General features: G+C 36.8%; 1 protein-coding gene across 6 annotated transcripts in view; it reads right to left on the reverse strand.

The window, feature by feature from the left end:
• The window catches only part of RFC1 (replication factor C subunit 1), a 45113-nt gene that overhangs the window by 5168 nt on the left and 17124 nt on the right, over window positions 1-22821 (reverse strand). For 4 of the 6 annotated variants that reach the window (XM_029997617.2, XM_041119853.1, XM_029997713.2 and 1 more), the window contains 19 exons: window positions 16367-16596; window positions 15564-15638; window positions 13596-13673; window positions 12647-12734; window positions 12250-12551; window positions 11017-11124; window positions 10304-10483; window positions 9882-9986; window positions 8382-8778; window positions 7543-7652; window positions 5815-5929; window positions 5264-5352; window positions 4486-4623; window positions 3317-3412; window positions 3044-3142; window positions 2449-2603; window positions 2212-2329; window positions 1105-1250; window positions 434-647 (listed from right to left, as the gene is read on the reverse strand). In XM_029997617.2, coding sequence (XP_029853477.1) covers window positions 434-647; window positions 1105-1250; window positions 2212-2329; window positions 2449-2603; window positions 3044-3142; window positions 3317-3412; window positions 4486-4623; window positions 5264-5352; window positions 5815-5929; window positions 7543-7652; window positions 8382-8778; window positions 9882-9986; window positions 10304-10483; window positions 11017-11124; window positions 12250-12551; window positions 12647-12734; window positions 13596-13673; window positions 15564-15638; window positions 16367-16596 — 2843 coding nt within the window. Of the gene's footprint in view, window positions 1-433; window positions 648-1104; window positions 1251-2211; window positions 2330-2448; window positions 2604-3043; window positions 3143-3316; window positions 3413-4485; window positions 4624-5263; window positions 5353-5814; window positions 5930-7542; window positions 7653-8381; window positions 8779-9881; window positions 9987-10303; window positions 10484-11016; window positions 11125-12249; window positions 12552-12646; window positions 12735-13595; window positions 13674-15563; window positions 15639-16366; window positions 16597-18316; window positions 18359-22821 lie in introns of all 6 variants that reach the window. The other 2 variants (XM_041119773.1, XM_041119758.1) reach the window with 1 other exon arrangement.

Raw genomic sequence — 22821 nt, forward strand, 5'->3', positions numbered from 1 at the left:
TGTAACAAATACACTTGTGCGTCCCTCCTTTGCACAATGGTAAGAAAGGCAGTGCTATGCATGAAGGTGATAGAGCTTATAGCCAGGAGCTTGCCTGTAGAAAGGTACCAGCTTTCCCAGTCCCTTCGGTGTTCCACTTCTATACCCCAGACACCACCAACTCCCAATGATCCTTTACACCAGGAACAACAGGTATAAGACTGCTGAATGAAGCACAGCAGATCTTTTACAACATACCCCTAAAACCTTCAGTAGTATGTTTGACATCTGTTTTGCAGAATTACCATTAATTAAACTACAGTTAACAAAATTATTCATTTGCAGCTGCACTGACTTCAGCCTTCCAGCAGCACATCCATACCATAGCTATTATTCTAGGATTTCTCTTTAAAAGATATGGAAGAAAAGGAAAAAATTCACTAGTGAATTTTACCTTGGGATCCAGCTTTGAAAAAGGACTGGGTTTGCCTCCCCACGTGCTTACTTCCATGATATTTTCAATATCTTCTTTCATCAAGCAGTAAGAGTCCATGAACATTATAGCTTCTTGCACACCATCTGCTCCGAAGTCTTTCAAGGGCTGGACAACCGCATCCCGCAGATACGGCAAATACTCCATATTTACTGTCCTCTTGCACGTCTGGGTTCTTTGTCAAATTGAAAGAAGTAAGTAAATCTGTACAACCACCACCACTCACTTCTAAACGCAGGCAACCTGTAGGTAGGCCCTCAGCAAACAGATAATCAGCTGCCTTAAGAGTTAACTGCAAGTTGTACCATATCATTCCTTTTGCCATACCTGCATTAGGGATAACCCAGTGCAAGGTATCCAAACACCGAACAGTCTGGGGAAACACACCCCTAACTGAGAAACAACCTCAGGGGGAAAAAAGTCACAGTACTGCTGACTATACTAATCAAGTGTTTGCAGCCTGACTGTTGTCCAGAGTAAGCACTAAAAGTGTCACCAAAAACACAAGAATATTCACAGAATACACACTTAAGTTTGTACCAAGCACAGCAAGGAATTAATGGTAGGTAATGAACTACATGAGAACTAAATATCTTTGTTGATATAAGCCAGAAGAGGAATGTCAGTACTACCTGAGACTCATATGCATTGCTAGTTCTTGAATGATACGATCATGTTTGCCTGTGGATGAAAATTTCCCCAGCCAGCTGGGAAAGACAGGAAACTGGGACATGTAACCTCTCATCAGCTCCCCCGGGAGAACACTTGCGTAAATAGCCTGAAAAAGTAACACACATGACAAACTCAAACCACAATGAATTAGTCTCACTGAGACCATGATGTACTACCCTACTTGACTACCCCCTTTCATGCAGACAGTATGGTTCCACAGTGGAAACAGCTTGTTTTAAGAGAACTCTTTCTTGGTTGCTTGTTTCTGTTCAACCCCTTTTAGGATACAGCTTCATCTCTTGTACCACCGCATTTGTTACCATGTTCTAAAATACCTGTGAAATTATCTGGGTTTTAAAAGCCATTTTTAAAAAGGAAAACAAAAAAAAAAGAAAAAAAGCCTATTCATTTCTCATTTTAAAGTGCAGTCAGACAAACAGCTGACTTCACACAAGTGCTGTAGTCTCCAGCAGATGGAGATGGTGAAGGAGACATTTCCAAAGAACACCACAAATCTACATAAACTCAGCTAGATAAGTTCCTAAGCAACTTATCTGTGTGGACCTGCACTATGCGGGGGGGTGGACTAGATGACCTCCAGAGGTCCCTTCCAACTTCATCTATGATACATTTTCTGATGCCAGTCATAATCCTTTAAGCACAAGTCTTGTCAATGTTTCAGTGATCATTAAAAGAAGTTACAGTGACGAAGCTTCAGTCCTCTGTGCTTTGGGAGAAATACTGGCCTGGTGAAAGGCTGGGATAGAAAGCACATAAATAAAACTGAGTAGGCTTGTAACTGCATGTCAGAAGTGATACGTGCCATGTGCTCCTATGCTTCTTAAAGAAGGGTCAAGCTTTTCAAGTTTCAGAAGACTTAATTTCATGATACAGAGTAGATTTAAAAATATGAATATGGGAAACTGCTCTACTCACCAGCACAACAGAGTACTACATGAAGTATGAACTACATAGGTCATAAAATTATACTGAAACATCAGTTTCAAGGGATCAGTCTTTTCCACTGGACAACCATAAAGCATGTAAAATTAGTGTCAAGTGCTCACCTGTGTTGGAAGAAGGTTCCAGTTTTGCTTGCTACGAATCTGTTTGTCTACTATATCACCATCACATATACTATCAGCTGCCCTACTCAAGAGCACCAAGTGCTTTTTCAGATTTCCTCTGGAAAAAAACCAAAGTTGACTGTCTTACAAAGCAGAAATGTTCCAGGTAGGTTTTAGTCTAGTGTAACTCCCTGACGTTTGAAAGCCTGTGTCAATTTAGGGTATGGAATAACTCACCCAGCAGCGGCCGGTTTCACATGTACGTAGTTCTCTTGGACAAAGAGAGGTGCTAGGGAATAATCATGGAAGAAAAGATCTGATTTGTCTATAAGAGACATACGAGAAGCCTCCTCTCCAGTAGCAAAAACCTTCCGGACAACATCAAAAGGGCCCTAAGTAAATGATATTTCAAGAAGTCAGTGGGTTGCAGGTCAACACAAACAATAAGACACAGCAGAATATCAACAAAATTACTGTAGTTATAGTACCCAACAATATCTGGACTCACTAGTGCAAGTTCAATGTTCAGTGTTTCCTTCCTAGTACTTTACCAGTTTTGAGAATTGAGTTTTACTTCCGATATTAAGAGAATTATCTCCTAAATAAAGGACTCGGGATGAGAAGTATGAACTTCATAATTGCAAATTATCTAAGAGACCAGTACATCAAAATATATACTCAGTCCTGGATTTACTGCCCTTCAACCATTTGTGGCAAGTCTGACAACTCCCTGCATCTACGCTATCAGTGCTTTAGTTCAGAAGATGCTCATAAACCCTAGTGATTATATCGGAATATGACAGTAAAAGCCAATCCAGTATTCTACACTTACCAGTTTGAGATCCTTTTTGGCTCTGCTGGCATCCGTTTTAGCCTCATCGTAAGTCAATGATTTATCTTTCGCACACCACATATTAAGATTATGTAAAACCTAAAGAACAAAATTGACAATTTGGTAGCATAAGAGCATTTAAATGGAAGACTCGAGCAGAAAACAGCCTGATCTCTATACATAGAAATAATACTGTCCAAATACTACATTGAAGTCAAGGACTTGTACGTGACGTGCTCTCTGAATGGATACTGATGCTGAATTGGCACTGACCTGTCTGATGTCCTGATTTGCTGCCAGGATTATCTCTTGCATAGCAGGTGGTGGAATTTTTAAACCTTCTTTAAACGCAATAGACATCATGGCACCCTGTAATACACATAATTGAGAAACTGTCACTAGAGAATTCCTGTGAATTCTTCCCCTTACTGTAAAGGGAACTAGGCCTTAAGCCTCATTGTTTCTAAGACTATTCATATTAGACATATAACTAATGATTTGAGATTGCTTTAGATGTGATTAATAGAATGCAGGTGCTTATAAAACAATATGCATAAGCTGCTTATTTGTCCCATGTGTAGCCCTCACCATGGCTGGCTTAAAACCCAGTCAAGCTGAATCAACAGAAGGATCATACATCTTAGATCTAAGACATAAAAATAAGAGTAAGTAATTAACTTTAGAGTAAGATGAATTAATAGAATAACCTGAGCGATTTTCAGAAATTCAAAGGTGATCTTTGGTGTGCAAGAAGATAAGTGACTGTGGTGACCGGAGACCTTCTGCCTACGACCACTAACTTCAGAAGAACCGGGACAAGACAAGTTGAGACAGGAAAATGTATTGGACTTTTAAAACCACTGGAGAATAGAGAACTGAGAGTTCATGGAAGAACACCTAGAACTTCTTCTGACAAATTATCAATTGCATATTGTTTTGGAAATTGTATATATATAGAAGGCGTTTTTGAGTAATCTTTTGCCATTCACTGCGGTGGTGACCCAACTCTGAGTTGTTAATAAAGCAAACCTAGAGAAACCCATGACTAAAATCCTTTAACACTTACAGAACACATTGACACATCTATGAAAGAGTATTACCATTATTTTTCTAGGATTTTTAAAGCATGTATAACTTAAATTTTCTCTCAAAAACATAAGTCATCCCTTGTCATTGGTTTTAAAAAAAAAAAAGTGCATGATCCTTAAAAAAAAAATCTTTGGATATATTTAAGATAGACTTCTAAATCTGAAAGGCTTTGGGATACTTCATTCTTCAGGAAGGAAAAACTCAAGACAATCCATTCTGAAAAGCAGAGTTACTCACTGAGGTGATCAGTTAACTTTTAAGTGGTGGTTCCAATTCTGTATAAATTCTGCCACACGAAGACAGAAGTTACTGATGGTAATTCAGTGCGGCCCACACAACCACAGCCTCCTTACCTTAATCTGTTCTAGACGAGGTCTCTGAAAACGCAGATCAAAACAGTAGTGGACCAAGGAACGAATTTTAGGATGGTTTCGATCATTACACATACAGATGATGGGTATCTTTGTATTTCTAATCAAACCAATCAACTCCTGTGATTTAAACACATTACAACAATCACATTAGACACCTCAGAGAACAGGAATGTTTAAAGCGTCATACCAAGCAGCATTAGTCCCTGCCTTAAATCAGACCTGACACATTCAAGTCTATAAAACCCTTCCTACTGTAATCACGTTTCCACACAGTGAAAACCTAGCCCCTCTCCTTTTTCCACCTGCTATTCTATTCAGCTGCAATAAACCTGCTGTCTACCCACTTCCAGCAATCATGTTTAGACCATTCTTCATGAAGCAATTAAGATCAATAGTACAGAGCAGAGCTGTCCACCTACAGAACTAGATTCATTCGTCCAAAGGCCAGTCTGACCTGGCCTATGCCCAGAGGGAGCACACATCTTTCTGACCACACCCTGCCACAAACCATGAAGAAGCAGGAAAAAGTGCACACACTCAAGTTTGTCAATCCAGGTTTCTTTTACAGAATTATCTTTTCCCCCTCTCTGGGTAATTCTTCTTACACAAAGACTTCTAAAACAGGTCAAAAACTGTACTCTACAAAGACTTTCTGTGGACCATGCGTTGAGGACAGTAGACTGGCCTGAAATATTTTGTGCTGTATATAGTATGCACTCTTAGCAATGGCATTAGCTAATAACTATAGCAGTTTCACCTGAATCCCTCCTCTGTCTTCATTGCCTGCCATACCATCCACTTCATCCATGATCAATACATGTTTCCCGCTAACTGATGAGGATGTGCCTGAAAATGAATATGGACAAGAAAATGAGATGGGAATAAAATAGGGTCTTGAGTTTTACCCAATGCTTTATAGGTTAGGTAAGCCCATCCTAGACAACTGAGGTGGTAGTGAACCTCTTGCTCCGCCACTTGATCACATGAATCTGTGTTGACAGAATAGAACTGACTATAACCTCATGTCATTTTCTAAGAAAACAAGTCCCATGCAACAGAAGAGCAACTGCAGAGTTCTTGAGTAGTTTGTGCAGATTAACAACTAATTCTACTGATAGCAGGATTTAATTCCAGAACTAGAGATGAAATAGAACAGCTTACTAAATGAAGCCATCCTTATTAGAACCAGATCCTTCCACGTGATGAGCAAGTTAAATTCCTAACACTGTTGTGTAATAAGGAAGCTCTGTCCCTCCTGTAACTGGACTCCTAACACAATAAAAATTCTCCTTCAAACAACAGACATACCAGAACAGAAGTCTTTGATGCTGGTGTTGTTAAGTGATTCAGCAACTACTTCCTTTAGACTGTTCTTACTGCGAGTGTCACTGGCATTCAGCTCCACATAGCTATACCCCAGTTCCTAGTCCAAACACACAAAAAATGAGAACACAGATCAGTGAAAGAGCATATGCATGCTCAGAATTAGAAACAGTATTTCAGAGTTCCAGAAGAAAGCTCTTACAACACCATTTTCACATATAATTTGTGGCTCATTCCTTTTTCCTCTTATACTCCTTTTCTCTCACACTCCAAAAATATTTATAACCAGACACAAATATGCCCAAAAGAGAACTTTTTTTAAGGGGGAGTAGGTGGGGAAAGTCAGTGGCACAGATTTAGTTCTGAAGGATTAACAGAACTGCCACGAGGGACAGAAACAGAACTATGAGCCAAGGCTGGCTAAGCTCCATGGTATTTCCAGCTGCATATCAAAGTCTTTTTGTGCACAAAAAGTCAGGACAAGAAACATGCCACATGCCTCTGAAAGCTGAAGAGAAGCTTTTAACTATTTAACAGCTAGGAAACACATTGCTCCCCCAGCCATCCTAACACTTCAGAACAGGTCTGGGCTGCATGTCAGTCCCTGAACGAACTTAAACCAGTTGCTCCTTTATCAGCAAACTCCCCTGCCAAGGACATGCACAGCACAGCAGCGAGCTGCGCACAGCTTTGTTCTTGCAGCTTGAACAACCCAGTTTTGTTGGCTATTCCTGTGGAGCACAGTGAAAAATGCTCTGCAGAGACCTGAAGCAGCTGTGAGCAAGCTAGGTTGGAAACCAGAAGCAGAAAAGGCCATGCTAGTGCAGAAGTGAGCCCAAGTCAGCACATCCAGCTTTTCTGCAGGTCTAGTTTTGGGTGCAGCACCAGCTTGTTGGCACAAAGATCTATGGTGAGGACAGGGTATTGGGAGTTACTCTATACAACTCAAATACTGAGGTAAGTAATCATTCCTTCCCAGCTCGAAGATCAGATTGCTGACGATAGTTTTCAACCCTTCTAGGCTAGTAGTATCATATTCTAAGAAATTTCTTGCAAGTCAAAGAACAACAAAAATAATCTGTAACTTGATACAACAACACTATTAATAAAGTTACCTCTAATGGTATTTTTACAACATGGAGTTCTCAGCTGATTTTCATGACACAGTTAGTGGAACACAGAGTTCCAGCAAAGTCAGGGAAAAACTAATTTCTAAATTCAGCTTTAGAAATGGACACATAGCCCTGTCAACTTCTCTCATCCTAAAGTAGTATTGAATTTAGAGTGAGTCTGGGAAAGATACCTTTGTATAGATATATAAAAACCATGACCAAGACTGTCATAGAAACTTTCAAAAAGCTTGCCAGAATTTGACTCCCATTAAATTTAGCGCAAATATTCTCTGACTTGTAGAACTAGTGCTGAATGCTCACAATTCTTGAAAACCATTTCCAATTGTTCAATGTACTGTGATATGCTTCCTCTCAGTACAACAGAAAAAAATGCAGACACCCATTGCTACATTCTTGCCCCAGACCTGATAAAGGTATCTAAACATCCACATATTTTCACCTGTAACCCTGGTCTGAGCAGGTGGAACTAGGCTGGGAGCAGACTCTGGTCATTTAGAGGATATCCACATTGTATCTGTATCCAGATACAGAATCAATATATAACAGTTGTTCCCAGCACTTTTTGTTAATATGAACTCACCTTACAAACCAAAGAAGCTGTAGTAGTTTTACCAACTCCAGGCGGACCAGAAAGTAATGCTGCTTTAAAACCAGTACCATCATCTTTGCCTCCAGTTTTATTGGTCTTTGCTATAAAAGAAGATTCCAGGTTTTACCTAGGTATGTATTACAAAACAAATTGCATACCTCTAAAGATATCAAACATCACTGGAGTTTTTCCTCATTTACGGCCTGATATAAATATCAAAAAATGCATACACATCTACATCCTAACCATTTGGGGAAAAGCAGCTTAAACCATCTTAGTTTAAGACTTGTAGTGATTCTAAACTGAAAAATAGCAAAAGTGCTATTAATGTAATACAACTATTTCAGCAATTTCCTCACAACTCAATCATCAAACAAACAAACACCACCAACAAAACCACCCCAAACAAACTAAACCAAACCCCAAACCCACCACAGAGAAAAACCCCACTATGGTTGAAGTGAAACTTAAATGCTATTTTGAACACAGAAAAAATTCCTATAGGATGACGCACTACACATGACATGGACTACTTGTCAGGCAGAACCAGGACCTCAACAATTCATCCCTTCCCCATGCATGACCAAAGCCCTTTAGACATGTTGCTATCCTGTACTTTCACCATGTGTACAGACAGGTTAGCACTGGCCAATATTTCTCTTGGTGAGAAAGAATTCAGTAGGCTGAATGCAAGGCCATTTTTGTATACATTACTGCTAGGTTATTTTTGTTTCTTTTGGAAAACATTCACATTTAAGAGATTACCACAAGTCACAAGCAGTGTGACTGGCATGGAAAAACACAGAGAAAAAGTTAACTGTGCTGGTCACCTTGTCCATCTTCCAAGGTATTCTTGTGCCAATTTCTGAGCCATCGGAGCAGTTTATTGGCACAGCTTTGCTCACCCTGCTGTCCAATTATTGCCTTAAGAGATACAGGCTTGTATTTATCTACCCATAGCAATCTCTCTGTTCCATCTTCATTAGTCTCAGAAACCAAGTTCCCCTCAGGTTTGGTGGCTTCTTTCTTCTCTACAGTCTGCCATTTAAAGTCCATAAGCTTTCGAACAGCAGTGGTTTCCTTCTTAAGAGATTTGACGGTATCTCCTTTTTCAGGAGTAGACTTATATTTTTTATTATCGGCTTCCCTTTTCAAGGGACTAAAATTCCTTTTTCCAGCTTCAGCTTTCTGTGGTGTCTTTTTAGGTCTTGACTCTGCTTTCTTTGCCTTAGGAAAATAAAGGTAAGAAAATCAAAGGGAAATTTCAAAAAACCCATACAGTAAATAAACAAGCTGTCTTTGAACACATGTACAGAAGTGCTTAAGAAAGTAACAAAGCTTATGTATTGATAAAAAAAACTTCAACAGAAGAAGGATTCCTCTCTGAAAAATAAAGCACTGTTAAACACAATTCCACCTGGTTCTATAGCACGACCCACAAAAAAGAGGCAGGAAATGTTCTGGTCATTCAGAGCAGTCTCCTTACTCACGAAGCCTGATGCGTCATTAAAAAAAAATAATGCAAAACTGATGACTGTCAGGTTGGAACAAGTGGGCCAGACAGCCATGAAGCTCTTGCAAAACAACACTTCCAGAAAGTCTTCAACCCAAAACAATTCAAAGGGAGTGAAAGTAATTAGCTAGTAAGCTTAGAGTTGCTTTTCCTTAAGATAACAATAGTATCTTTACATGTAACAATTCATGTCTAGCCACATCAGAAGTACCAAAGCAACAGCTATACTGAATGCACAACATGCTAGAACTAACAGAGATTTTTAAAAACATTTTATCAGCCACTACAGACTAAATTTAAATGTGCATAAAAAACTTGCTACCATTTTTACAGTATTCCCTGTTACCTTTAATATTATTTGTTCAAGTACCACATAAAGACAAAATCTGATCTGCATATACATGGTTTACATATAGTTGTCCCATGTTTACAGTACAATTTTATATTGGGCCTGTCTGGGTTCCACACAGTATCAGTCACAATTACTTATTTCAAAGAATAAACAAGTACTCAAAAGTTTAAAACTGAAACCATCTAAGTAGATACAATTACCCCCTCAGTCAGATACCTAAAATACAGAATAATGTCAAAGTATAAAAATGAAAGGGGGGGGGGGGGAAACCCTATAGCTCCTAAGTAGAAGTGTTAAACAAATAAAATTTTCACTTTCAATACTTTTAACCTAGAAGGTCAAACTGGCAGTTGTAGGGTTACTGTTACTGGAACAGAAGATCAAAACCCCTTTCAATTAAAAAAAAAAAAAAAAACCCAAAAAAACAAAGCAAAAGACAAACCCCTAAGTTTATTATAAACAAACCTCTGTTTCAGCCGCCAGCTCATATTTGGACTTTTTGCCTGGCATAGTTCGAATAAGATCAAACAGGCCATCTTCATCAATAACTTTTGTCCCTAAAGTTGATGCCTGGAGCAAAAGTAAGAATTAAAGTCAAGTGAAGTTAGGATTTACATAATTCACTTCATAGTGCTTTCCACTAAAGACTATGTTTAGGAACACAACAACAACAAAAAGGTGGGGGGTGGGGGTGAGGGTGGAGGGGTGTGTGTGTACATACATAAAAAATATGGAACAAAGCCCTAAAACATTAGGCAACATTTGCTTTTTAACATGCACTTTATTGGTACTACTGCCTCCTTTTGGCAGAGATACTGAACATCAAGAGTTAGGTATGAACAATTCACAGTTTCGCTTCTACTTCGCTCAGGCACAGAAACACTCACCTTTTCACATTTAGATTGGCCACAGTCTCGCCCCATGACCAGATAGTTTGTCTTCTTGCTAACATTGCCAGTTACTTTTCCTCCATACCGTTCAATCAGAGACTTGGCCTCATCTCTTTCAATACACTCCAGTACGCCTGTAATTACAAATGTCAGGCCTTCCAAGCAGTTTTCAGCTCCCTGAGAACCAAAGCATTGCAGAAAACGCTGTTACCTGATGCAATTCTACCAAATACCTCTTCACCATAAGCTTTTTTAACCCCCTACCATGTCAAGTACCCTATGAAACTTTAAAAATAAACCTATCATATCTAGCTAGGTAATAGTTGTAAAAGTTCAAAAACCATTGAAAGGAATAGCTACCAACAAAACTTCACACATTGTTTACCTGATCAATCATCTCATAACACTCTGTGCTTCAAGCATAGCACGTCAGTCAAATGAGTGACAGCAATCTTCAATTTTAAGACCAGTAACTATTTTTCATCATCATGACTTCATAAACCAAGTAATGAATTTAATTTCTTAGTACATTTCCTGACATTTAGTCACTACTTTGCATTACAATTTAGCTTTTTCCAATGCATACTTCCTATTTGAAAAAAAAAATACCAGTTTTTAAACAGTTTAGTTGATACTTGTTAGGTCATTTATAACAGTAAGTTTGATACACTCCACTTCTACATATAGAATTCTGCTGTAGCCAAACTTACCCGAGGTATCTCTTTGGAACCCAGTGCTTTTGGACCCTCGCGATTAAGGAAGCTTCGGTAGGCTTGATAATTGATTCGCTTCTTTTCAGAGTCCTCAGGACTTACAGACTTGGGGAGAAGGGAAAAAAAATTAATACACAAATTACACATATAAAAACAACAAAATAAACTCAAGCACCACAGTTTAAGAGATGTTTATGCACCAAAGGAAAAGTAAGTTCTAACACTTGTTTTTAATCTATTAACATACAATGCCAAAGCTTGCTCTGGTTTTGGTGCTTGCGTTGAGGTATTTTTTGTTGTTCTTTTTAGAAAGATTTCAAAAACTCACCTGAGAGTTTAAAAAAATATGTACCCATTTTTTATTGTCAAGTTTCTGTAGATTCATGCGTATTCCACATATACATGCTCACTTAATTCATAAATTGTTGCTATAAATTCACATACTATTTTATTTCAGAATGATGATCAGGTATAGACAAGATCTACTCTTACATAAAGTCTACTTCATAGCATTTCTACTTTTAAGAGACATTTAAGCTTTTTATCAGTAAAAAATTATTTAAAACTGACCTCCAAAAAAGTTGCAGGCTCTCCCTCCTAATTACAACTGTTATTTAAGTGTCAAAATTAGATATTTTGTACTTTGTGATGGAAAAATACGTTTCAAGGTTGCCAATAACTGCCAGCGTCTTCAATAATTAGTTACTGAATCAGACAGTTAAAAGAAAACTAAGTTATATTCCTACATACTGTTTCAATTGTAAGAAATATACTTCAGAAATAGGAGACTAGGGAGGGAGGGGGAAAAAAAAACCAAACTGCCATTTGTCATTCTAACAGCAGTATAGATCCACAAGATCACCATGCTAACATAAAGCGTAAGCTTTCACTCACTAGGTAAGTGTCAGAATTCCTGCATTCTGCATTTTTTCAGAAAAGTTAAACATGAAAAAGTACCAAACTGATTTTGCAGTGTACATGCATACCTTAACGAGCATTAAAGAACTCTCAGTTCCTTCATGCATTTAATTTACACTTTCCCAGCTAATTTTTTTCCTATATTTTTACAATTGCTAGGAACTTAAAGACTTACCAGAATTCAAATTCTTTAAAATTGCCCAGAAGATTCAAAGTACCAAATTACAACAGTGACACGTAAAAAATAATAAATGAAAACTATTTTCCTGCAAACTCCACCGAGACAACTAAATTCATTTTGACAGCTCCTACCTCAGTCTTCTTGGGAGAAATTTTCTCCTTCTTTGGTGTTGTCTTCTCTTCTTTCTGTGAAGAAGTTTTTTCTTTTGATACTAAACTTTGAGCACCTCTTTCCTTTTCAGCAATCTCTTCTTTTTGTTTCAGAGACAGAAGCTTAGAGCTAGGTTTCAAAGGCAAGGTCTTATCCATCAACTCTCTTGGTATTTTACCATCAGATGATTGTGGGGATAAACGAGAGCCTTTTGAATGTTCAGATTTAGTTTGCTGCTTCGCAGCATAATTCTTTGCTTCACCTGTCGAGTTTGTTGCTTTCACTTGAAAGGAGGCAGAGGGAGGAGAGCACTTATGTAAGAATGTGTCTCATTAATATTATACATTGGTGAAATGTTTTCTGTGTTCTGTGTCCTACCTCTTTGTGACTGCTTATATCTTTCTGTCACGTTAGGACTGCTCTTGATGCTCAATACTGTTTGCTCTCCTCCTGAATCTTTCCGAGCCTAAACACATAATGCCAAAGTCAGAGATGCATGCCCCAAGCTACCATTAAGTCCAGATACCCGAGTTTCCCTACTGCTAAGTACAACAGACTGAATGACATCTAACAAAGCTGATCCCTACCACAAGTCAGAATAAAAACTCTATCAAAAGGCAGGCAAATTGAGCAAATTCTGCGTTCAGCCATGCAGATAAATTCCTTAAGTCAAAGGCCAGACAAATTTCCAGTTTACAGTAAATTTCAACCCTAACTGGTTTACTGATTAGTCTAGAAGTATTAATATTTGCTATATTCAAATTACCAATCCTAAATTCTAAGAGCCTTGATGTACAACCCAGCAGATATTTTACTGTGCCTTACACCACAAGCTATGAGAACTGGGAAGATTCCCACCACTGGTATCAGTCTCAAAACTCATAATCCCTGCCTGCCTCTTCTCTCAAAGCAAGGAGAGTATTCTCCTCCTTCCATTTTCTCCCACTGTTTTTCACCAACTTGTGCCATTGACTTATTTTAATTGATCTGCTCCTCCTGAACTAATGGAGCTACAGCTGATCTAAAGCACAAGTCTTCAGCAACACATTTCACTCGATTAGAACTAGAACTTAAAATCCTGTTTCAAAACAAGCAGATAGCACAAAGATACAATGATGCCTGCTGTCCGATTAGGAAGCACAATATTTTCTGAGTGAGGAAAATCCAGGAAGAAAGTATGAAAAGTAAGTATGCTATTTTCATGCAAATACTTTCTTGCTGGTTTTAATGCATTTGTACGGAAGACTGAAAACAAAGGTTAGGTGTCTAAATAAGAACACTCCCAGCAATGCAATTTCTAAAAACTAAAGTTTAAAAATAATTCAACCTTTTTCTTCTGTGGTGTTTCATCCAACATGGCCAAAGTTTTAGCAAATTCTTCATCTTCATGCAGCTGTCTCTCCAGCTGAAGAAAAAAAAAGCAAGAAAGGTATTTTTAGGCTCATGTCTGACAAGTTTTAATTCTACTACTATTTTTTTAAACTCTATTTGCTGTTCAAGACAAAAAGTTTATCTAAAAAGACAGCACATAGGTGGAAAAAGTGCATCCTACCACAGGCAAATAAATTTCTGAAATGGCACTGAAGAATTACTTGTTTCCCCCAAAAAGAGAGACTGAAGTCTAGTGAGAAAAGTAGAGTTCGGATTTTTGCACTAGAAACATTAATAAGCCTGTATAATCTGTTTTCAAAAAGGTTTTCTGTTCCTTCATATTTTTTATTGTTGTGTATCCTTTTCATTTAATAAACAATCAAAACCTGAAGGCAGGGTCTCACAACCACCTGCTTGCACCAAGATGCAATCTGTTGGCTTTAGAAAACTTCCAGAAGCAGTCCCAAAAGACAAGTAGGAACAATGCCTATTATGTATTACAATGTCTCAGTAATTAATGTTTCATTCTCATTTACTGCTAGCAATGTATCATATGAAAAAAATTCTGGCAGTTTTGGAGAATTTAGCTACTGCCCTTAGCCCAGTTCTTGTTGCCAGTTGTCTACTTTATGGAAATAAATATACTTTAATTTTTTAATATTTCTACTTACAAAAAACTTATTTTCTTTGACAGAAGAACCAGTAAGGACAAATACTGCACATGGAAACTGAGAAAGTTATTTATTAATTGTAAAAAACAAAACCAGGTTGGTTTCATTTCTATTTCGCATAACAAAATAAGTGATAATTGATCATCAAGTTACCCTTCCTATACAATATGGCCCCTTAGGGAAAAAACTTTTCCTATTCCTGAATAGCGTATACTGTTACTAATAAATATTGACAATTGTTTTAACAAAACAACAACAAAAATCCTTTCATAATTGTCTTGAAGTCCAACATGCCATGCTGCAAGATTCAAACAGATGACTTCATAAAACCAATATGCCACAGGCATCATTTTTATGTGCCCATAACAATGAAATGCATCTATCTTCCCTGTGTACAGTGAGAAAGGGGAAGGGCAGCGACTACCAAATGCAAACCAGACTGAGGCAGATACACCTGAAATAAAGACCATTCCTTTGATGATACATATAGGCAACGAGAGTGTTATAGATAAGATCAGTTCAAATGAAAGACAACCCCTTGTTTTTCCTGACAGGTTGTTTAACTTCCTAAGAGATGAAAGCTAGATTCATCACACCTCTGGGGATATCAAGGATGAGACTAAGTTTTGCACGTACAATGTATTTGTTTCAAATGATACTCAATATTACCAATTTACAGGAAATGAACTGATTTTCCCAAAAGCAAGTAAATATGTATGACAAGTGTAACTCTCCCTCATATTATCACTGATTCAAATAGAAAAATTTAAGACATACACATAAGGGTCATTCACATTTTTCTCAACTATAAGAAAACTCAGATAAGTGAAACAAATCATGGATGGCAATGGCTTTTAATTTTTCACTCCAGGGAATGGAAAAAAAAAAAACCAAACAAAAACAACCAAACCACACAAACAAAACCACACTACAACAGCAAAAACATGAGGAAGCAGAAAGTGAATTCTGTGTGAAAAGCAAGATTATTATAGACAAATCAACTGCACAGGTAGAGCAAGTCTGAATAGACAGAAAATAGATTGAGATGTTCTATTTATGTCACTGAAATAATGCCCATAAAAATAACTGTGTAACTATGGTTGCACATATGTGCAAGAGTTAAGTATACAGATAAATTTTATTACACTTATTTATAGCATACATGGAAAGTCCATCCTAATTTCTTAAGGAAAAACAATTTAAGTTAAACAAACTGCTCTTGGCATAGAGCAGCAAATTTATAGAGCTTTTACCTCTGAATCTTCTTCAACCTGCAGTTGCCTAGCAATGGCCTCATCATCTAGTGTGCTGTCTCTGCTTTGTGAAGGCTATAGTTAAGAAAAAAAGACCAACAGTTCAGTTTCCCCACTATTGTGTAAATTATAGTAATTTAATCTGTACAGATTCATTTGTATACTTCTAGAAAAGGACTGGGAATAAGACACACAGCATTTTATTCCTAGCTCTCTAACCTCAACACTATTAAACAAGGCTGTTTTCAAAGAGTTTTTACTATTCAGAACAAAACCATGCTATAATATAAATATCTCATTTCTTCCAACAATGCTGAACATCTCTGAAGCTATCACAGTTGGCCACTTGAAAGAGAAATCAATAACTACATTGTGAATTTTTAATTTCTTCCACACTTTATTTAGTGCTTTGTTATGCCATGAATATATGTACCATAAAGCTTGGGAACACAATCTTCTTCCTCTCCCTCCTCCCTTCTGCCCCCCACTATAAGCTATCCCATCCACTAACTAATCTCAGGAGACTACTTATTTTTCAGAAAAGTCACTTGAGAAGAAGCAATAGAAAATACTACTTTCAACTTTGTGCTACCTTCTCAAACATGGAAATGCTACTCTAAACTTGCATTTGAGGACTTGATATGCCTCCACATATCATCAGAATGAACTTATACTTGAGTGGTCATTAAAAAGTAACATTAAGTAGGACAAGCAGCTAAGTACCTCCTTGCAGTCATTAAACCGGCCATTTTGATCTGCTATCAGACACATAAGCAGCCTGAAGGAACATCATCAGTACTCACTTCTTTCCTTTTACTTGCTACCAGTTTCTTTTCTGATCGTTGGACACTACTTGTCCCAAAGTAATCAAGTGCCGAGGTGGGAGTCTGTTTCACTGGAGATAATGGTTTGCTTTTAGCTCGTGGTTTTACATCTTCCTTTTTCACTGTAGTTCCTGGACAACCAATTGCTGATGTCCCATTCTCCTTCGGTTTCAGGGAAATTCTTTTATTGACAAAGTCATCTTCTTCATCTAAACATGAAGAGTATTCTATTACTTGTGGAACATGGAACTTAAGTTCTATAATGGAACTGTCAAGAGAACTCTTTTGGCAGATGACATCAACTCAGATCCTAAGAAAATATTACAGGTGTTTAGAAGTTATTTGGAAAAAAAAGGCTGAGTTGCATAACACATAGTATTTAGCATCTTTAATAGCATAGCTCAAGTCTGAATAGAGTACTGAAATAAAGACACATAATATTTGTTCGTATGTTCATACATTACCTCTCATTTAGAGAGGTTTGCAAAGAATGCCTTCCCTTCTTACATAGGGAAGACGATAAACAGAAAATCTAGGTCACTGAGATTTGAACCCTTTCCTTAATTAATACAACATCAAATTGAACAGTACAACTCTTCCTTCACATAAAATGTGAAGTACAAAGCCACATTTGTTTTAGTACTTTATAGTATTAATTAACAGAGCAGCTAATATAGGCTTTGTAGACTTGTATATTCTTAAGAATCTCTCAATATTACACTATAAACCAGGGGAAAAATATTAGAACATTTTATTTACAAAAAGCTTCTTGAATAAGCTTACTCATTATTTTTAAAGTGCTGCTCATAGCTTATGAATGTTTTAGCAGAAACACTTCAACACCATTTTTTACTTTTTCCCTTTTAGTCAGAGATGCTATGAGCTATTCTACATCCTCTACATTTCTGCACTTAAACACACACTCCTTCCAGTGCAGTCAAAACCATCTCAAAGAAATGCAGCCATTTCATAGAACACAGAAATCAGACAAGAGGTCAGCATACGAAACAGATTTTTCAAATTGAAAGGAGGAGGAAAAGTGGCATACAGTCTCATGAAGAATTAGCCCACAGACCACTAAACAAACACTCAATCTTTCCTTTTAGGACTCCTCTATAATAGCCAGGATGTGGCCTTCCCAGCAATAAAAAAAAAGAGGAAGAGGGTTTGATATCCATGTATTCATTCTGGACCCAAACTCTTCATCCACTCAATCAATTGACAAAGAAGATCACCAAGGACTTCAAAGAGTTTTGTGTCATGTCATGAAGTCTTACTGACACTTAGACAAATGAAACCCTATCACTGAAGCATACAAAAACTTACAGATATCATTCCCAAATGATTAGACTAATATGACAGCACAGAAGACAAACATCACTGGACAAACTTCTTGATTAGTGATAAAAGCATTTTCTTTGTGAACTCATCAAAAAACTCAAAGTGTGCAAGGGCTAAGCAGCAAAATGCAAGAAAATCCCCAAAATGAACATTAGACACAAAGAATAAAGTTCAAAGGCTTGAGAGGAACAGAAACAGAGGCCATCTCATTTGCATGCCTCTAACTGAAGTCTGGTTTTACTTTTCTCAAAATAGAGATGTTTCAGACACTCCCCTCAACATATCATAAACACAGAATGTTCTAAACATCTGTTTTATAATTGAACTTAAATTGACAGTATTATCACAAAAATATGTTTATTTTTCAGTCATCTCTAATTTAAGCCCCCATATTTCTTTTCATACAAAAGTTTTTCTTAATCACTTCCCTAAGTTTAGATGAGGTCATGTCTGTCATCTATCATTTTTGTTATATACTAGACAGAGGTGGAGGGAAACAATTATTTTCTGTTTAACGTTTTCTCAATAGATGGTAGTAACAAGAGTGTTTTAGGCATCAGCTGGAACTTTCTGCTACTGAACACTTACCAAGCAGAATATAACAAGTACAAAGGGGGATACTGACTATTCCTAGGAGAAAAAGTTCAGAGAGAAAGAAAAATAAAACAAAGATATGTCTGTAAGGGAGGAAATTGGTTCAGCAGTTAAATCAAGAATGCCTAAAGATAAAAATTTATCTATGAGAAAGTGGCATTTTAGCCAATTCAATTCACAAAGCAATATATGGAAGAGAAAATTCAAGTCCAGGCCCTCAGCTGACACTAGCGAGTTTTACCACAAAGCTAAAAGCCTTACTATTCTCAACGCGATTTACTTTCCCTAGGCAGCAGTAAATCTCTTGCTGCCATTTAGTTCAATCTAACAAACCATTACATATCTGGGAGATTTGGACACTGGATGCTTTAGGCTCCTAATTTACAATAGTCTGAATAGGAGACTGCTTATCTCAAACTTAATTTCAGAAATATTTTTGCTTCTTTTGAATTTTTCAGTGAACAAGAAAATACATTTGCAGGAGTAAAACGTACCTATTACTAGAAATCAACAGTTCATGTAGATGTAATTGCATTTATTTGTCTTGGAAAGAAGACACAAATGCTACTCTTCCCCCCCCCCACTCCCAGCTTTTCTTAAGCTAAAGACTGCTCCATGCTAGAAAAGAATCTTTACTCATCACTATCGTTATCAGATCTGCATGAAAAATTGATTTTTTTCATTATTCACTCACAACCATTTAAACAACAAACAACAGGATATTGCATTCTCTCAAGTAGAAAGAAGCAGAGTAAATCTAATTAGGTTTTAATTAAAAAGGATGTGAATTTGAGTCATTTATGATGTCTAAGTACTAAGTATTACCAACAATTAGAGCTTTGCTTTAATTATGTCCTTCCTAGAAACAACAGGACTAGAAGCATTTATTGACTGCAAGCAGTGGCTGAAAAAGGACAAGAGACTCACAGCACTTATGAACAGTTTTCTATAAATGTAAATAAAGAAAAGGCAGAATGAGAACATGAAAGGAGTCATTAGGAAACAAAACCACCCCCATTCTATTAAGTGTGTTTCAAAGGATCCTTTAGGGGACAGATACTCAGGCTACAGTTACATCCCAGGTTCAGGAAATTCATAAGCACATCACAAATTTGCCTGATCTCCAGGCACTCCCCTTATTCCAAGTACTTAAGAACGTCAACTTTTTCAGTAAAACCTTAACGCTTCTTCCGTGAAAGCTTGTGCATGCCTACTGCCACAGAAGTGAACAGCAAAGTTAATCAGTTGCACACTTTCAGTTTCCTTACAAGCATGAAGGTGACTTTATTTACAATTTTGAAAATATCAAGAGTCCCAGACCTCTTGGACGTAGACCTGGACTATTCAGGTCAATGTTTCTCAACACATGACCTGTAAAAGGAGAGGGGCATTCTCATTCATACAAGCAAGCCAGTAATTTGCAGGAAAATTAAAGTGAAAATTTGGATTTTAGCTTATAAAAATTGTAGATTAATTGCATTCTTACAGCAATTGCTAGGTGAACAGTTGAGATAGTCTTACATGGGGGCATGGACTTTACAAAGACACAGGAATCAATTTTATCATTAACTGGATTACTTTTATTTTGCAAAATCTTTGTATAGCAGAACAAGACTATTCCAAGAACAGTATTTCCTGTTTACACATACACTTTTTTTGTGTGCTGTACCATGAAAAAATACCCTGCGCATATACATTTGGGTTTTTTTCAGGATTAGCTCCAAATTAAAAATGCAAGTCAAGACCATGTATGTTGAGTTTTCTGGAAATTACATAGATGTGACAAAGAGAAAGCTAATCATGTGATTAATGGAACAGACAGGCATGACAACCTGGAGATAGCTTTTAAATATTTTGGATGCAAACACTATACATGAAGCAGGGACCTATTATGCCAGGCAATGTACAAGGCCAAACTTCCCTGGCAATGAGTAAAAACTCTTAAATCCTGTGGGTTTTAAGAACTATTCCATGACATTAAAGCACATCTGGCTTTCATTCTACATACTGTTCTTGCAGTGGCACAATTAGGTTAATGAACTAATGCCTGCAACCCACCTGTAACTGTTTGTTACTCCTCTTCCTCTTTCCTATACTCACCTCTTCTCGATAAGCTTTCAACAGCTGATTACAGAGCAACACGTGCAGTTGTTCCCTAACCGACTTTTATAAAAATTGTCTAGGCTGTTTTAAACATTTGTTTAAATTCAAATCATTTTAAAAAGCTCAGGTTCAGGAATGACCTCAGCCAATCTAAAAACGGAGCAATCTATTGCAGGAAGGGACAATGGCAACAAGCAGCACAGGACAGATCCTTAGATGGCCTTCAGAACAGCATATTTTATTTGCCTTCATTTATTATTTCTATGCTGTTGAGCTCCTCATCAGTATAGAATATAATTCCCTGGTTTCTATTCTGTTTAGAATGCAAAATATTTAAGGTAGAGACAACCTCTTACTATGATGTTATAAAACCAACTCCAAATATAGGTAGGGCATCTACAAGTTATGAACAACTCACCCTTATTATGATAAACGTATGTTAAATTTGTGTTTGTAGACCACTACATAAGGATTTCTATATGGAGCTAAAGGACTACATCCTATCCAAAAGTCATTAAGTCTACATTACTTGTATAAAATGACAATATTCTGGACATTCTTCAGTTTCAATGGCACCACATCTGCACAAGTACTTAAAACAGTTTCTATCCTAAAGAACTTGCAGTCTAGAGCAGGAAGTATTGCTGTCCAAGCTAAAGTCAAGAGTGGAGAAAATAGTGTATGTATGAAAATAAGTCATTGTATGGGGCTTTGATTATTTTAAATATGCATTGGTCAGTACTCAACAGTCCCAACACTTAGTAGGATTGAGTTTTGTATTCACCTTTTGCTTAAAGTAAATCTTTAAGCATGACTAGCAAAGTGCATTTTTCCCCCCCATCTTCCTCCTCATTTAAAAACACAGTAGTTGCAACCTACATTTCAAAAACTGGTCTGTACAGTCTTTTAGATTTTTTTATGTCATTTCTCAACAAGCTGATTGATTTTAGATGTACTACAAACATGCACTTTAAACCACAATTGTTAGCACTCTGCCTATATTGACATGTCAAGGTTCCATGCTGTTATAAAAATATTAAGCTTACAGAACTCTTCCAGCTTTACTTCCCTGAAATCAAATTTACATTTGGATTTTCCAGTTATCAAAGATAATTTCAAGAAGTTGCCTCTGTCATATTTTTCACTTTAAGGGAAAAATGTTCTGGGATCCAAGACCGCAATGCAATAACTGCCACGTCTAATTTTAATTATACACTTCAGTGCCAAACTACATAGCCTTTGATACCCTTCTGTCCAGTACATACCAAATAAAATTCTTAGTCAAACATGTATACTTATCTTTTAAAAATATCTTTAGAAAGAAGTTTGGAGAGCATTAAAATATATGAGAAGGCTGAATATATTTAAACTGAAGTAAATGGTCTTCATCTGCAGAATCATCAATTATAGCAACTCCTTCCAAATGAAATACACTTGCCATAGAAACCTCTGTGTGTATTACTTTGGCATGCAATTAGAAGTGATCAGTCCATTAACTCTGTGCAGTTTATTCTAGAGAATTTTATTCACTTGAACTGGTTACTTTTACCATAATAGCAGCTTTATCATTTCACAAAAGCAGATCTAAATCCTCACCATGCAATGAAACTTCATGTTCTGATTTAGTTGCCTAAAGTTTACTGCATGATAGGAATATTCAGTAATGCCAACTGAATAATTATGAAACAGGAAAAAAAGTCACTTGAAAATAATCCAGGCAAGTATAAATGTGTTCATTTTTTCCAGCTGCAGCTCAGGCAGCTCAACTTACTGAGCCACTCAGGACACAGTGTTCCATTTCAGACAAAATTAACTAGTCTCACAAAAAAAAAAAAAAAAAAAAAAAAAAAACCAACAAAAAAACCACAAGTCCTCTTTTACATTTTAAAACTAATCCAGCAGATTAACTGAGTCATTTATTTATAAATAAATAAAAATTAAGTGTTATAGTCACAGAAAGTTCATACAGGAAAGTGGGAACTAGGCAACTTCACCTGCCCAATTTTATCATTCAATGCAATATATTGAACTGTTAAAATAAGTTTATGGTATTTCTAAGCAAAGGTCATTTTTGCGAGTATTGAAGAAAATTAAATTAAGAAGCTCTACAGCTAACAATCTGAACTGCAAGAACTTTTGAAATTCTACCTTTTGTCTTCTGAAAACACTGTATACACTTAAGTGGAAAAATCCGTCATCCATTTTCACAGGCTTCATGAAAATAATTAAAAACCTGCAAGAAACCTGTAAAAAAAACCTCTTACAACTTAAAAATTTAGCTATTGAAAAATTACAAAGCAAGTTACAACATTATAGGTGTACCACATAATACCTATACCATTAAAAATCTCCAATAAATTAATGTGAACTCTGAACCATAACTGGCATAAGGAAAA

This window comes from Aquila chrysaetos, chromosome 1 (assembly GCF_900496995.4).
Source record: "Aquila chrysaetos chrysaetos chromosome 1, bAquChr1.4, whole genome shotgun sequence".
Taxonomy (NCBI): Eukaryota; Metazoa; Chordata; class Aves; order Accipitriformes; family Accipitridae; genus Aquila; species Aquila chrysaetos.